The 16,601-nt window shown below is 51.5% G+C and overlaps 1 protein-coding gene and 1 long non-coding RNA gene across 8 annotated transcripts in view; one reads left to right on the forward strand and one right to left on the reverse strand.

Moving 5' to 3' along the window:
- ACSM3 (acyl-CoA synthetase medium chain family member 3) overlaps positions 1–16,601 on the forward strand; it is a 50,930-nt gene that overhangs the window by 8,983 nt on the left and 25,346 nt on the right. For 6 of the 7 annotated variants that reach the window (XM_075899432.1, XM_075899430.1, XM_075899433.1 and 3 more), the window contains 2 exons: positions 6,315–6,598; positions 10,875–11,085. In XM_075899432.1, coding sequence (XP_075755547.1) covers positions 6,377–6,598; positions 10,875–11,085 — 433 coding nt within the window. In that variant the 5' untranslated portion in view covers positions 6,315–6,376. Of the gene's footprint in view, positions 1–2,971; positions 3,161–6,314; positions 6,599–10,874; positions 11,086–16,601 lie in introns of all 7 variants that reach the window. The other variant, XM_075899431.1, reaches the window with a different exon arrangement.
- LOC142818604 (uncharacterized) lies at positions 3,451–11,949 on the reverse strand. Its single transcript, XR_012896155.1, has 3 exons — positions 11,664–11,949; positions 4,943–5,057; positions 3,451–4,399 (listed from the first exon to the last, which is right to left on the reverse strand). It is a non-coding gene; the product is annotated as an uncharacterized LOC142818604 (long non-coding RNA).

Genomic DNA, 16,601 nt, shown 5'->3' on the forward strand with positions numbered 1-16,601 from the left:
ACACTGTGACCGATGTGGGAGTTATAACTGTACCACAGTCCATGCGGGCTATTACATTAATTCTAGTTAAGGGCTAGTTTTGTCTAGTTCAGGATTCTGGTGGTAATCAGCTTGGACAGATAGGAGAGGGCTCCCCACCTGTGCTAGGCAGAGGAGCATAGGGGTCTGAAATGACAGATGTCTCTTTTAATTAGGATGATTTTAAAAGATGTAGAGCAGCTTTGGTTCTGGGGCTGGAAAAGGAGCTAAATCTTCTGGGCAGTTGTAAGGGACATATTTGGTGTAGTGCCAGTATTGGTTTCCTTTTCATGTATTTTTTTTTGCCTTTCTTATGGATCTCTTTCTCCATCTTTCCCACTCTTTTACATGAGTGAGTCACTCCTGTGTCTCTCGCGCAGGATGAATGCCACAGATTAGTACTGTTCCAAATGGCCTCCAATTTCTTAGTTGGTGTCTGTTTACTCAATACAATAATATCATTGAACAAACTTGGCATTGCATAATGTGTTTAACCATTTGTTAAATATTTATCCAATTAGAAGCTTATGTTATTGTCACTTGTATCACTCACTCTACTGGTAACAGCACAAGGACAGTTTCCAAAAAGTTTATTCCAAAATTTTCAGGTTTTGTTCTTTGGAAGTATGTGAGTCTTTCACTTTGGATTATCAGAAAGTTTTAAAAACTTCTCCGACTCGTGAGGATGAATTTTGCTGCATGTGCTTCAGTAAGATGTTTAAAAATCTTGTTGCTTGACACATCTGCTGGCCTCCTTGAGGAACTGTGTGCATTAGAAGCATGGCTAGCATTCATTTTGCTGTGCCTGGCAAACTGGACAAAGCTGCTCCTCACAGTATATAGTCACGTTACTAAACCTATTACTCAATCAGGTTACTTATGCAAGATTGTTGGTATGCTCTACAGAACAGTGTGTGTTTCCCTGCTATTTGTAATCACTTACATTCTGGCTTTGCATTTTCTGTTGCTTTTTTTTCTAAAGATTATTCTCAGCCAAAAGCCATGCTTAATGTGACTGGACTGTAAAGTGTATTCATACAATGGCAAGAGTGTAGACATGCCAGTGCCTCTCAGTTATGCATTACAATTGAAATATTATCAGCTGGAGTATGTTTTTAAGTGTATATTAATACCCATGAATGGTGCCACTCTGGAGATTAGAGTGTCAGTGCACAAGGAATGAGGTCCTCAACTGCCTATTCACCAATGAACATAAATGACTCCTAGAGAATTTTGTATCCAAGGTTTAAACAGGTGATTGTTTCAGTTTTTTCATGCTAATATTTTTCCTCCATCTTTGTGCTTCACTCTCATTCTGTCTTTGTTCACTGGTCTTTATTGGCCTTTCTGAGATGGCGTCCTGTGGTTCTAGGATTTACATGGCATTACGATAGCAATCTCAAGAGTGGCACATGACTGTTACCAGACTATTCAGCAGATATAAATGCATTACAAAGTGCATCCTCTGTGGCTATCCCTCGCTCCCATTCTAATTCCTTCTTTCTTTCCCAGATATAGAATTGTTTTCATGTGCATGTTGAATCCTGTAATCCAGTAATTTTCAAACTAAGGGTTGTGACTCAGTACAGGATCACGGAAAGTCGGTCATTGGGTCACCAGGTGGCTAACAGCGATGCTATGATAGGCTTTCTCCATGCTGTTCCCCAGAAGTGGCCAGCACTTGGTCCAGCTCCTAGGTGAGGCTGGAGGGGCTCCCTGCACTGCCTCAGCTCTGGGCATTGGCTCTGGGAACTGGAGCCTGTGAGCAAAAGCAATGTGCAGAGCCACTTGTGCACTTCTGCCTTTGAACCAGACTTGCTGCTGGCCACTTCTGGGGTGCAGTACAGTCTGCAATGCCAGGACAGGCAAGAAGTTTGCCTTAGCACCCCTGCTGCGCTGTTAACTGGGAGCTGGCAAAGTCCATGCTCAAACTCTGAGCACCAACCCCCAGCACATAGCCTCTCCAAACCCTGAACTCCCTCCCACAATCCAAACAGCCCATCTCCACACCAGAGCCTTCTCTCACACCCTGAATCCTTCAGCCCTGCTCTCCAGCCTGGAACCCGCATTATACTCCAAAACCCTTATCCTAACCCACCCCAGATCCTGCACACCCAAATAGAGCCCTCTCCACTCCCCAAACACCAACCTCATCCTGCCCCACCCTATAGTCAAAAGATATATTTATGTTGGGTCATGGCTATCAACAATTTTCTTCAACTGGGTTGCAAGGAGAAATGTTTGAAAACCACTGACATAATCTATTGCTAGACATTTTTTAATTGCGATTTTCAGTTGTAAAACAAAACCTGAATCTTATCTACAACCTTCACAACTTTTCATTCCAAATGCAGGGCATGCTTCTTTGGCCTGACCTTCAAATATATAGACACATAACACAGTTTATGTGGTTTGTTTGTTTGTTAGGGAGGGAGGGAGGGAGGAAGGAAGGAAGGAAGGAAGGAAGGGTACGTCTAGACTGCAAGCTTCTTTCGAAAGAAGCTTTTTTGGAAGAGATCTTCTGAAAAAACTTCTTTTGAAAGAGCGCGTCCACACAGCAGAAGCGCATCGAAAAAGCAATCTGCTTTTTCAAAAGAGAATGTCCACACTGATTAGGTCAGTGTATTAGCCAGGGCATTAGGTCAGCAGTTGTTTCCGGGTGCTGTTGCCTAAGGCTATCTGCGTCACGTGCTTAAAGGGACCACTGGACAGCTGTTTCTCAGGGTCTGCTGCATGCTTGCCTACCTCTATGAGGGACAGCAAAGCTTTAGTAGTGCGTGCTCTGGTTGCCCAGCTTTGTTGGATGCCACAACATTTTTTTTATATGGAGCCGGAGCTGCCCCTGGGCATGCAATGGCTCCACACTGCCATGCTTCAGTTTCTGACTCAGAACTCATCTCTGAGTCCCTCTGCCTGGATGCCGGAGCAATGCCCTTGTTCCCACACCACACAGTCACGAGATGATTCTGGAGGCTAGAAACCAGTTCCGACTGGTGGGACTGGCTGGCGATGGAGCGGTGGGATGACCAGCAGTGGCTCAACAACTTCCTCATGCAGAAGGCCACCTTCTTGGAGCTTTCCTGGCTCGCCCCTGCCCTCCAGAGACTGGACACCCATCTGGAGCCACCATTCCCCTGGAGAAGTGAGTTGCTATTGCCATCTGGAAGCTTGCCACCCGACAGCAACCAGTCGATGGGCCACCAGTTCGGCATGGGGAAGTCCACTGTCGGGGTCCTCCTCATGGACATAAGGCATTCTCGGGCTGCAGTCCCTGGGGGGGGGGAGGAAGGGAGTCCTAGAAAAGGGAGACCCTCGGGAAAGTGGGGTGGAGGGAAGGCCAGTCTTCGGGGAGGTTGTGCTGTCCCGCCCTCACACGGACCTGCTTCTGGGTGGAAGCCTCGTAGGGGGTGGCTCCTAGTTTGTTTGAGGGGGGAGGGGGGAGGAGGGAGACAGGCTTCCTGACCCGCCTTGGGGGAGCGCAACATCCCTGAGGTGGTCGTGGCATGTTGTGTTCTCCACAACATAGTGGAGAGCAAAGAGGAAGCCTTCCTCCCGAGGTGGGGGGCAGAGGCCAGCCGGGAGGGAAGGGCCTTCGAACAGCCATGGACAGCTGCCATCTGTCAGGCCCATCAGTTGGGGGTGCGCATCCAGGAGGCCCTGAGGGAGAGTTTCTATGAAGGACCCCAGTCCCCCAGAGCCTCCCCAATGGGGGCCTGTGCCTTGCCCCCCTATACCTTTCCCACCACAAACCCTCTCTGCCCCCCTTCCTTGTACAATCAATAAAAACAACAGTTGTGAGTTGAACAACAAAAACTTAGTATATTTCTTTAACAAAAAGTAACTGGGGAGGAGGGGGACTGAGAAACTAGATGGGGGAGTGAGGAGGAGGTATCAGGGCTGCGAGTGGCATGTGGTGCAGCTGCAAGTGTGGCCTCAGGTCTGGGGACCTCGACGAACTTGGGGTTGGGTGGGGCCTGGGACAATGGGGGGGCAGGCAGGATGGGGGGGCTGGAGCGGGGTCAGGTCTGGCAGCGGGGGAAGGGGCAGGGGGAGTGGGAGTGGGGGGACATGGGAGTGGAAGAGGGGGGAGTGGGGGGAGCAGCAGGGGGGAAGGGCTAGAGGGAGGACAGGAGCCAGGGGTGCCATCACTTTCCAGATGGTGGTACACATGTTTTCACCCTGCTGCACAAGCTAGTCTCACATGCGATTGCACCACTCGGCATCATCCCATACATTTTGGCCAGAGTTTGTTGCATGTCACGCAGGACTGCAATGTGCTTTTTCATGAGGTACTCATGGACCCTCCAGCGCTTGCAGCTCCCCCGGTTTTGAGTGGCTGTCTGTAATGGCGTGGATTGCCCCTCAGCGACAGCTAGTCCAGCTGTGAAGGAAAAGAGGGAGAGGCGGTCAGTCATCCATGCAGACATTGTCCCTGAGGCTGTGCCCTCCTCTGTGAGCAGCGATCAACTGTCCCTGGCGCTGGGGACGGAGATGTCCCAAGAGCAAGGCCATGTGTGGGCTGCACAGCAGGCTCTGGCTCACAGTAGACCCAAGGTGCCTAGGGGACCATGCTTCCCCCTTCCCCACCCCCCATGGACAAGCATGCCAGAGAAGTGTCTGGCCACAGTGGGATCCCATGTGCGGGAGAGGGGCCTGGAGTGGCCTGGCCCTCCCTGGGGCCCACACACAGACCTGCACCTGGCAGCACCTCCCAGGGGTTTGACATGTGTGGGGCCTACAGCAGCCTGTGTGTGCTCTGGGGCTGGCACCAGAGACCACATGGTGCACACTGCTGCTGCATATGCTTGCACATGCACGGACAGCAGCACGGTCTCCAGGCCGAGCATGCTGAGCCACGATTGCACTCCATCTTCTCTGAGCCCACTTCCCCCAACTGTGTGTGTGACAAATTGAGAGCACTTACCTGATGATCCCTCCCTAGCATCAGATGATGCATGGGAGATCCCAGGGCCTGCCGCTGCCAGTATCCTCCTCCTTCTGCAGCTGGTGTTCCTCGTCGTTGTCCAACTTGATTCCTGCTTTGATGATCAATGCAGAATATTGGTTTAGGAGACTTATCCCCTTAAACCCTGACATACTTTGTAAACGAAACTAGTGAGGTAGGAAGTGGCAGTTATTAGGGACAGCTGGAATGTGTCATTGATGCTCTTCAGTACTATTTGTTTTCTGGTTTGAGTTAAGCAGAACAGTTACAGTAAAGTTGTTCCAATCATATTATGCATTTGTAACAATATTTTAAATACAGGCAGTCCTCGACTTACGCGGATCCGACTTATGTCGGATCCGCACTTATGAACGGGGCTTTCTCGCCCCGGAGGTCGAGGTGGCGGATTGCTGCCTGCGAGCTCCGGGGCGAGAAAGCCCCGTTCGTAAGCTGCTCCCGGTGTCCCTGGTCTGCTGGAGACCGTCCCCAGCAGACCAGGGGCACCGGGACTGAAGCCGCAGCAGTGGCGGGTTCCCAGGCTTCTGAGGCTTTGCCAGAGCAAAGCCTCAGAGGCGCGGCACCCCGCTGCCGCTGAGGCTCTGCTCCCCGTGTCCCTGGTCTGCTGGGGGGGGGAGGGCGCAGCTAGTGTGCCCCCCCCCAGCAGACCAGGCTTTTGTTGTGGACCCTGGGGCAGAGCAGCTGGGGCGCTGCCGATTGGTCCTGCAGCGCCGCTCTGGGCGCTACTGGACCAACCTGGCAGCACCCCAGATGCTCTGCCCCAGGTCCTGATTCAGCCGCTGCTGGTCAGTTTCAACAGCGGCTGAATCAGGACGCCTGGGGCAGAGCAGCTGGGGTGCTGCTGGGTTGGTCCAGTAGCACCGAGGAGCGGTGCTACTGGAGCAACCCAGCAGCACCCCAGCTGCTCTGTCCCAGGCGTCCCCAAGTCAGCCGTTGCTGAAACTGACCAGCGCTGACTACAGGAAGCCTGAGGCACAGTTGCTCTGCCCCGGGCTTCCTGGAATCAGTGGCTGATCAGTTTCAGCAGCAGCTGACTTGGGGTTCTTAAGTTGAATCTGTATGTAAGTCAGAACTGGCGGTCAGTTTCAGCAGCGGCTGAATCTGGACGCCAGTTCCGACTTACATACAGATTCAACTTAAGACCAAACCTACAGTCCCTATCTTGTACGTAACCCGGGGACTGCCTGTAGTTCAAAATAAGGGTCACATGATCATTCAGGGTATTTTAATTTGGATTACACAGTTCATTTATTTCATAGCCTTCATATCAGGACATTTAATTCTATTTTGAAACCACATGGCAATTGTTTATTTTGTGTGTATTTTGATATAGTTTTTCAGATAGATGGTGCACAAAGACCATCCTGAATAAAGAATAAACTGAAAGGACCCATTATGGCTTGTGCTGTCGTACAGATTTTACTGAAAAGCCAAAGTTCTACATTCCTGTGGAGCCCCTTGACTGCATCTTTCCGATTCTCTAAAAAAGGCTACCGAGTATTGGCTCCTCAGAATTTTTCAGACTATGAATCCTTAAAACAACAATACAAACCAGAGGTGCCAGAGTACTTCAATTTCGCAAAGGATGTGATGGACAAATGGACTGAAATGGAAAAGGTAATATTTTTTAACTTCGTTATGCTAAAAAGTCTGTAACAAAACATTTTTTTTTGAAAAACAAGTGGTCTTGTAACACCTTAGGGACTAACAATATATATATATACAGGCAGTCCCCGGGTTACGTACAAGATAGGGACTGTAGGTTTGTTCTTAAGTTGAATCTGTATGTAAGTCGGAACTGGCGTCCAGATTCAGCCGCTGCTGAAACTGACCGCCAGTTCTGACTTACATACAGAATCAACTTAAGAACCCCAGGCGTCCCCAAGTCAGCTGCTGCTGAAAGTGATCAGCAGCTGATTCCAGGAAGCCCGGGGCAGAGCAACTCTGCCTCGGGCTTCCTGTAGTCAGCTGCTGATCACTTTCAGCAGAAGCTGACTTGCTGACGCCTGGGACAGAGCAGCTGGGGTGCTGCTGGGTTGCTCCATTAGCGCCGCTCGTCGGCGCTACTGGACCAACCCAGCAGCACCCCATCTGCTCTGCCCCAGGCGTCCTGATTCAGCCGCTGCTGAAACTGACCAGCAGCAGCTGAATCAGGACGCCTGGGGCAGAGCAGCTGGGGTGCTGCCGGGTTGGTCCAGTAGCGCCCAGAGCGGCGCTGCGGGACAAACCGGCAGCACCCCAGCTGCTCTGCCACAGGCATCTGGAGAAAAGCCTAGTCTGCTGGGGGGGGGGGCGTACTAGCTGCGCTCCCCCCACCCCAGCAGACCAGGAAGACGCGGGTGGCGGACCGAGACGCACCGCGGTCCTGCCACCTGGGTCCTCCGCGGCTTTGCTCCCCGTCTCCCTGGTCTGCCAGCAGCGGGACAGCCGCGGGGCGTCTGGGCTGTCCCGCTGCCGGCTTCCCCGCTGCCGGCTTCCCCGAGGCTTTGCAAAGCCGCAGGGGGGCTCGGGCAGCAAGGGAGGGTTCGGGGGGGGGGCTCGGGCAGCCCAGGCGCGCCTGGGCTGCTATGCTGCCGGCTTCCCCGAGCCTTTGCAAAGCCGCGGGGGGGGGGGGGGGGGGCTCAGGCAGCGAGGCAGCCCAGGCGTGCCTGGGATGCCTCGCTGCCCGAGCCCCCCCGTGGCTTTGCTCCGCGTCTTCCTGGTCTGCAGACCAGGGAGACGCAGAGAAAGCCCCGGAGTACACGGCCGGCAGGACCGCGAGGTCCCGCAGTCCGTGTCCTCCGGGGCAGCCCCGTTCGTAACTGCGGATCCGACATAAGTCGGATCCGTGTAAGTCGGGGACTGCCTGTATATAGTATCATGAGCTTTTGTGGGTGCTACAGGACCATTATTTTTTAGATTTTCCTTATGCTAAGATTTTTATGTAGGGTATCAGAGGAAAAACATGGTTGGCAGAAACAAGTGATATACCTTCTGGCTACAGAGTGGGAACCCTCCCATTTCAGAGAGGCACTGCAGTTGGTATACTGGACCAACAGCCAGGAATTCCCAAGTTCTAAAACTTCCACAGCTTTTGGGACCACTCCCGTAATTCTTGATTACTTAATAGCCGTGCTGAGTCCAGAGAGACAGCATGAGTAACAGAGGGAAGAGGGTCTTGTGATTGAGGCTTAACAAATCTAAGCTTGTCACTATCTTCCTGGGTGAGTTTGGGTAAATCACTGAGGGCATGTCCTCACAGCACTGTGCTGGCACAGCTGCAGTGCTATAGCACTTAATGAAGATGATTCCTACACCAGTAGAAGAGATTTTCCTGTTGGTGTAGGCACTTCACTCTCTAAGAGGTGGTAGCTATATTGATGGGAGAAGTCCTCCTATTTACATCACTATGGGATAGATTGGTATGACTGAGTCACTCGGGAGGGGGGGGGGTGTATTTTCCTCACCGCAGGCAACATATTTACACTGATATAAATTGGGAGTGTAGACCAAGTCCTAATCTCTCTGTGCCTCAATCTTCATCTGTAAATTTCACTTCTTATTGTTAATCTATTTTGTCTACTTAGAATGTAAACTCTTCAAATCAGGGATTATCTCTCGGTATCTCTACAACACTTAGCATAGAAGGACCTCAGTTTTGATTGGGAGCATGACTATAATACAAATGATAGTAACTAGGGGTATATCTACACTACCCTCCTAGTTCGAACTAGGAGGGTAATGTAGGCATACCGCACTTGCAAATAAAGCCCGGGATTTGAATTTCCCGGGCTTCATTTGCATAAGCGGGGAGCCGCCATTTTTAAAACCCCGCTGGTTCGAACCCCGTGCAGCGCGGCTACACGGGGCACGAACTAGGTAGTTCAAACTAGGCTTCCTAGTTCGAACTACCTAGTTCGTGCCCCGTGTAGCCGCGCTGCACGGGGTTCGAACCAGCGGGGTTTTAAAAATGGCGGCTCCCCGCTTATGCAAATGAAGCCCGGGAATTTCAAATCCCGGGCTTCATTTGCAAGTGCGGTGTGCCTACATTACCCCGCTAGTTCGAACTAGCGGGGTAGTGTAGACATACCCTAGGGGGCTGTGTCCCATGCTCGCTACACTCGCTAACCCACCTCTCTCTGGGGTATGTGTCTGGCTGGGCAGAGGATGCAGGAGTGGGCTGGGGGCAGGGTGTCTGGCCGGGGGGAGGAGAAAAGCAAGAGAGGAGGCAGGAGCAGGCTGGAGGTAAGTGTCTGGCCTGAGGGCGGGGAGAGGACAGGAGCAGGCTGGGTGTATGGGGTCTCGGTGGAAGGGTGGAGTGAGAGGGCTGAGGGTGCATTTTCTAGGTGGAGAGAGTGTGTGAGGGGGCTAGGGTGCAAAGTCTTGGCAAGGTGGTGAGTGAGTGAGCAGTAGGTGCAGGGTCTCGGTCGAGGGTGTGCGTGACAGGGGAGGGTGGAGGCCTCGCATTTTCCACTCCCCCCCTCCAGAGGGTGGAGGCCTCATAGGTCATGGCTTCCACCTCACTGGGAGAGGGAAGGCTACACGGCTCATGGCTTCTGCCCCTCCCCTGGAGCACTGGGGATGGGAGTCGGGGGAAGCCACGCGTCTAGTGGCTTATGCTCCCATGGAGCACCAAGGAAGGAGAAGCCACGCAGCTCTTGCCCTGCTGGAGCACTAGGGAGAAAGGAGGGGTGGAGGAGCAGCGGGATGCAGAGTGACGTGATGACATTATTCTGACATCCCACAATAAATTTATATATATATATACACAGAGAGAGAGAGGGAGAGAGAGAGAGAAGTAGAGTTGCAGGATAAGACCCATAGACAAATTCCAAATTCTCTGTGTGTCAGTCTTTCTGTCTGAAAAATGAGAGTGGTAAAAGAATAATCACTTTAACATAATATAATGTTATAATTCTTGGGCAGTAAAAACAACTTTTTGCAGGATGCAAGCAAAATCTTTGAAAAATCAGCATCAGAAAGAAGAGCTAAGGAAAGAGGAGCAAGATTTCTCCTTAAAATGCACCAATAAAAATCTATTCACCTTGTTAGCAATGCCTAAAGGTCACAGCAGGACACTAGACAGGACCTGTACTCTACTCATAAATAACACTTAGTCCTTCAACAAGTTTTAGCCAAGGATTTCAGTGCACCTAACAAGCATCGGTTAATTTAGCCACATAACACCTAATGCACAATAATCTCTGCTGACAAACGGAGAATCAGACTCAGAATGACTTAGGTCTGCATTTTCACAGGGAGCTTTTGATTTAGACTTTTGGACTTTTAATCTAATTTTAGGAAGTGCTGGCCACCTCCTACTGCAGTTGAAGTATGAGCTTGTGGGTTCTCCTGCCATCTGAAACCCAGGTTCTAGGTATTTATCTGGGTACAAACCTACAGACATGGAGGCATCCAATATTACAGGCCACTTTGAAAAATGTAAACATAGCCAGAGTCATAGTGACCCTTAGGTTTCTGTGCTAGCCACTGTGCAGTGTTTTTTCATTATCTAATGTGTTAGTCTCAGGAAAGGGATTTGACATTTTTAGACCATTCTAAATCTAGTGTGAAATCTCAGTTCCGTCGACGTCAAAGGAAAATTCTACAGATTTCAGTGGGGCCAGGATTTCCTTCTTTCTGTATAAAGAATGAACATTCTTCTGTCTTGGAAAGTTGGATTTGGGGGATGGTTATATGCAGGGCTCGACAATTAGTATAATCTACTCACCCGTGGCGAGTAGATTACAAGCCGGCACAGCTGCGCAGTGCGGTAAGCGCATGTGCAGCGTGATCTGCACATGCGCAGCATGCCAAACCGTGTAGCTGGCGAGTGGGGCTCGCTGCCTCTTGGCGAGCCCTGGTTATATGCATATCAAACTAAGCAGTTACAATGTGCCATATTGTTCATTAGGAAGGGAAGAGGCCTGCAAGGACAGCCCTGTGGTGGGTAAACGATAAAGGCAATGAGGTGAGATGGAACTTTGAGGAGCTTGGATTCTACTCCAGAAAAGTGGCCAATGTACTCTCTGAGGTATGTGGTCTGCAGAAAGGAGACAGAATTATGCTGATTCTACCACGGATACCAGAATGGTGGCTAATAAATGTGGCTTGTATGCGCACAGGTTAGTATAACTGAAATTATGAAATCATCAATAATTAGTATGTAATGAGCTCAGAACTACAAATACCTTCATAATGAGAAACATAAATGCTGTACCACTAACGTATTTTTGTAATATCAAGATCTGTCTTAATTTGTATTATTGGATTTTTCAGGCAAACTTCTGCCATTAACAAAAACCTACTGCCTCGTGCCTATATCACTGTGTTCTTCTTCGGGGATGTCCCTGCGGGTGCTCCACTATGGGTGCTGGGCTTGCCCTGGCGCCGCAGACGGAAGCTTGAGAGGAGCAGTGCTCGGCCGGACCGCGTATGTGCCGCGGGCTGGCGGCTTTCGCGCTCTTTTCTGTCTCGCGCGGTCCGGCCCCCCGCCAGTTCCTCTTCACTGTCTCAGGCTGCAGACACTTGGAACCGCGCTCCTTACCTCATTGACTGAACTATACTCCTTCTAATTCCCTCTTGTACATACAATCCTATTTCCTTCTTTTCCCTTGTTTTTTCTCCTTTTTTTTAAAAAAAAAATAGAGAGAGAAAGACAGAACTATCGGGAGTAAGAACAGAAACCGCATACCACTCTTACCTCCCGCCTCTCAGCTGTTCTCCCGTAAACTCCGTTGTACATAGTTGCGTTCATTTAAAAAAAAAAAGTAAAAAGAGAAAAGGAATGAAGACAACAGAACAGAGACATTATCACCAAGTTACTAACATTTGAATAACTAGCTGTCTCTCTGCTACTCCAAAAAAAAAATACTGCCTCAGGCTGCTGGCAAAATGTCTGCGACTGGCTTTAAAAAATGCGGCTGGGGGAATCTCACATCCCCCAGAAGTGTACCCATTGTTCAAGACTCACCTCCAGGGCTAGAAAAGATAGAGAGAGGCGCCTTCGCATGCTCCTCTTTGACAAAGCCCTGCAACCACAGCAAGCTGACTCTGATCAGCAGCCACTCAAACACCGGGCTTCCTCCCCCACTACGGGACTCCAAAGGAAGGCAAGGCTGTCCCCAGTGAGATCCCTGCCAGCTGCCTTTAATGGCAGGAAAAACCAGGCAGACACACCTGGGACGTCTGGCAATGTAAAGCCACGTCCCCCTGCTTCAGCGGCTCTGAAGCCTAAGCGGCCATGGGAGGCTTCCCAAACGCCGGCTCCCCAGACAGCACCAGCTCAGCCGCTTCTCTTCACTCCAGCACAGAGCGCTGAGCCGGCTCCAAGAGCAGCCTTGGATCCAACCATCACGGCACCGGCTCCAGCACCGCCTCTGAGTTACCACGCAGTGCCGGATTACACGGCGCCGACCCGCGCTGCTGCCGGCGCGGCGCTGATTGCTCCTGCCCTTGAGCTGCCAGAGCAGAGCAATCCAGCGGCTAGCACTTCAGCACATGCCGCCAGACAACCACCGCAGAACCCTGCTCCTCTCCTATCTCTGCGCCGCAGCTGCTCTCGCTCCCGCCTCCTCTCCCTGGCACCGTCCTCTCCTCTGCCAGCACTGCGATCTCCACGCCGGTCCACTTACTGGCATGGGTGTCCCCATGCCTCCTCCAGACTGCCTTCTCCATTTCTAGCTGCTGCATCTTCTCATCGCAGGCACTACTACAGGCAGCTCTCTGCTTCTCCTGCTTCTTCCAGGGCATCACATCTCCGCTCCTGTTCACCCTGCTCCCCGTACCACTATCGATATTGCAGCCGCTCTAACTACCATGATGACCGTTCACCGCGACATGGCATATACCATCGCGGCGACCACTACTCCCGAGATTCATGCAGCGGGTATTCTTGCCGATCACGATCCGCCTTTGACTACGCTTCACGCAGGCGCTCTCCAACTCCGGCTCCCCTTACTCCTCCGCACCATTCACCATCACCATCCCACCATCTATCAGAGCTGGAACATACCCCCTTCGCGGACCAACATTCGGGACTTCCATCTCAGACCCGTCCCCGCCAGATGAGGCAGTCATGCTGGGTGACAGCTCTCCACCAGATGACCTCCGTCAGTTCCAAGAGTTGTTTAAGCGAGTAGCTATCACACAAGAGATCCCGCTGCAGGAACTCAAAGACGAGCAACACAAGCTTTTCTCGAATCTCCAATCGCAGCATAGGTCACATCTGGCCATTCCTCTTGACGAAGGCATCCTGGAACTGGCTGATGAAGTGTGGCATGCTCCAGCGTCGGCTCTTCCGACCAACAAACGGTCCAATAGGAAATATTTTGTACCACCGAAGGGCATGGAATTCCTCTTTGCCCATCCACAGGCTAACTCCTTAGTAGTCGACGCAGTTCAACAGAGGTCTAGAGCCCCACACCTCAAACAACAGGGCTCCGACAGGGACGTAAAGAGACTTGACCTCCTGGGCAGGAAGGTCTACACTTCAGCAACGCTACTCCTTAGAATCGCCAATTACTTGGCGCATCTCTCCAATCACATCTTTGATACATTTTCACGCCTCACCCCCCTCATGGATCATCTCCCTGATTCTAAGAAATCGATCCTGAGGTCAGTAATCCAAGAGGGCTACACATCAAGTGAAAACGTCCCTCCAAATAGCCATGGACGTCGCTGATACCGCTGCTTGTTCCACTGCTACTGCCATCGTTATGCGCAGAGCTTCATTCCTTCAAATGGCAGGTGTTCCAAAGGAACTACAGGCCAAAGTCGAGAACTTACCCTTCGACAAGGATAAGCTCTTTGCAGAGACCACGGACTCAATCTTACACTACTCTAAAGACTCCCGAACAACCTTGCGAACTCTGGGGAAGTACACGCCCCCCCTTTAAGAAATGCCAGTACTCACCATACCAGCGCAGATATGACTACTCCTAAATCAGACATCAGTGGCAGCAACACCACCAGCAACAGAGGCCCTTCGACAACCAATGCTCTCGCCAGAGGCCTCAGCAACACTGAAACCCAAATGGCAGGACGAACATGCCTCCCAACAACAAGCAACAGGTTTGGTCAGGGGCGAGCAGACAGTCACAGGCAGCATCACAAATCGTACGACCCAGCTCTTTCACCACCGGCTGAGGCCCTTTCTACATCAATGGGTAAAAATCACTACGGACAGATGGGTCCTCGAGATTGTTCAATCTGGCTAGCCTATCCCTTTCATAGCCATCCCATCAACCACACCTCCCACTCCGTCGCTCTTCAGGGACCCCTCTCACGAGACCCTCCTCTGACTAGAAGTTGACTGCCTTCTCTCTCTGGGTGACATAGAGCCAGTCCCAAAGGATTTCAGGAACAGGGGCTTTTACTCGCATTATTTTCTCACCCAGAAGAGGTCCGGAGGTTGGCGCCCCATCCTAGATCTCCGCCGTTTGAACAAATATCTCAAGAAACAACGATTCAAAACGACGACTTTAGCTGCCATAAACCCTGCGCTAGATCCACAGGACTGGTTTGCTGCCCTCAACCTCCAGGACGCCTATTTCCACGTCCCTATCAATCCAGCTCACACGAGGTTCTTGCGCTTCGTCGTGGCAAAAGACCACTTTCAATACAAGGTCCTCCCCTTCAGGCTATCGTCAGCCCCCAGGATGTTTTCAAAGGTTTTATCCGTGGTCACGGCCTTCCTCCGATGCCAAGGGGTACTCATCTTCCCTTACCTGGATGATTGCCTATTCAAGGGCCCTTCTGCACACGAGGTCTCCCAGATGGTTCACCTCATGAGGCAAGTCTTTCAGTCGCTTGGACTCCTCCTCAATGAGCAAAACTCCGTTTTGTGCCCCACTCAGAACATCGAGTTCATTGGGGCCCGTCTGGACTCACTTGCTGGCAGAGCATTCCTACCCTTATAGAGGTTTCAAGTCTTCCAAGACCTCATTCATACCATCACAGTCAGCCCTACCATTCCACTCATCACATGCCTCAGACTGATGGGCCATATGGCCACCACAACATATGTGGTGAAATACGCCAGACTACATCTGTGCACCCTTCAGTACTGGCTGACTCTCGTATACGACCACAGCAGATACGATCTCCACAGGCCGGTAACGCCGCTACCTGGTGTTCTCCAATCACTCCTATGGTGGACCAGCCACACAAACCTACTGTCAGGTATACCTTTACATCGGCAGGAGCCACTCCACCAAATCACAACGGATGCCTCCCTACTAGGCTGGGGGGGCTCACATGGGCTCCCTCTAAAGTCCAAGGCCAATGGTCCCCACAAGAAGCACGGCTACACATAAACCTTCTAGAGCTACGCGCCATTTTCAACACATGCAAATCCTTCCTCATCTACATTCGAAACACCACGGTGAGGATACTCACGGACAACATCACAGCCATGTATTACTTGAATCGCCAAGGCGGCGCTCGCTCCCGTTCTCTATGCACGGAAGTCATCTGCTTTTGGAACTGGTGCATTCGCCACGGAATAACACCTACGACATCCTACTTACCTGGCACCACAAACGTGATGGCAGATTTCCTGAGCAGACACTTCCATGTGAAGCACGAATCGGAAATGCACGATGGCGTCCTTGCGAGATCTTCTAACGTTGGGGTACTCCCTGAGTGGACCTCTTTGCAACTCCCGCAAATACAAAATGCCATAAGAACTGCATCAGAGTGGGCTTAGGCCGCGCATCCCTGGGAGATGCCTTCCTTACGACTTGGCGCGGACCCCTCCTCTATGCATTCCCCCCCATACCTCTGATCCCCAAAGTCCTTCAGAAGCTGAAGGCGGACAGGGCAACGCTAATCCTCATAGCTCCAGACTGGCCTCGCCAGCACTGGTTTCCCTTCCTCCACCATCTCTCCGTGCGGACACCGATCCGCCTTCCGCCTCTCCACAGTCTCCTCACACAAGACCGAGGATGCCTGAAACACCCGCAGATACAAATGCTGAACCTAACAGCATGGTTCCTAACTGGCTGACCCCATTTGAATCCCTCTGCTCTGTTCCAGTCCAGCACGTCCTAGTACACAGTAGACGACAAACCACGAGGAAAACTTACCTTCACAAGTGGCACAGATTCTTCACCTAGTGTACCTCAAACCACCACGATCCGACACGTCCATCGATCCCCTCCGTCCTGGACTACACGTTGCACCTAAAGAACAAAGGCCTCGCGTTAGCCTCCACCAGGGTGCACCTCGCAGCAATTTCAGCATTCACATCACCGATAGATGGCGTTTCTGTCTTCGCCCATCCTACTACTAAGAGATTTCTCAAGGGCCTTACCAACATGGCCCCACCGCACGACCCAGTCCCACCGGTGTGGAGCCTGGATGTAGTCCTTGACGCCCTAATGAGGCTGCCGTTCGAGCCTCTGGCGACTGTATCCTTGCATTTCCTCACTTTGAAAACCGTTTTCCTGCTTGCCATAACATCGGCACGCAGGGTGAGCGAGCTTTCCGCCATGATGGCCACGCCACCGTATACAATTTTCTGTAAGGATGGAGTAGTCTTGAGACTACACCCAAGATTCATACCCAAAATCATCTCATATTTCCATGTCAACGAACCAGTGATCCTGCCAACCTTTTTCCCGAAGCCCCACGCCTCACC

The sequence above is a fragment of the Pelodiscus sinensis genome, chromosome 16 (assembly GCF_049634645.1).
Source record: "Pelodiscus sinensis isolate JC-2024 chromosome 16, ASM4963464v1, whole genome shotgun sequence".
Lineage (NCBI taxonomy): Eukaryota > Metazoa > Chordata > Testudines > Trionychidae > Pelodiscus > Pelodiscus sinensis.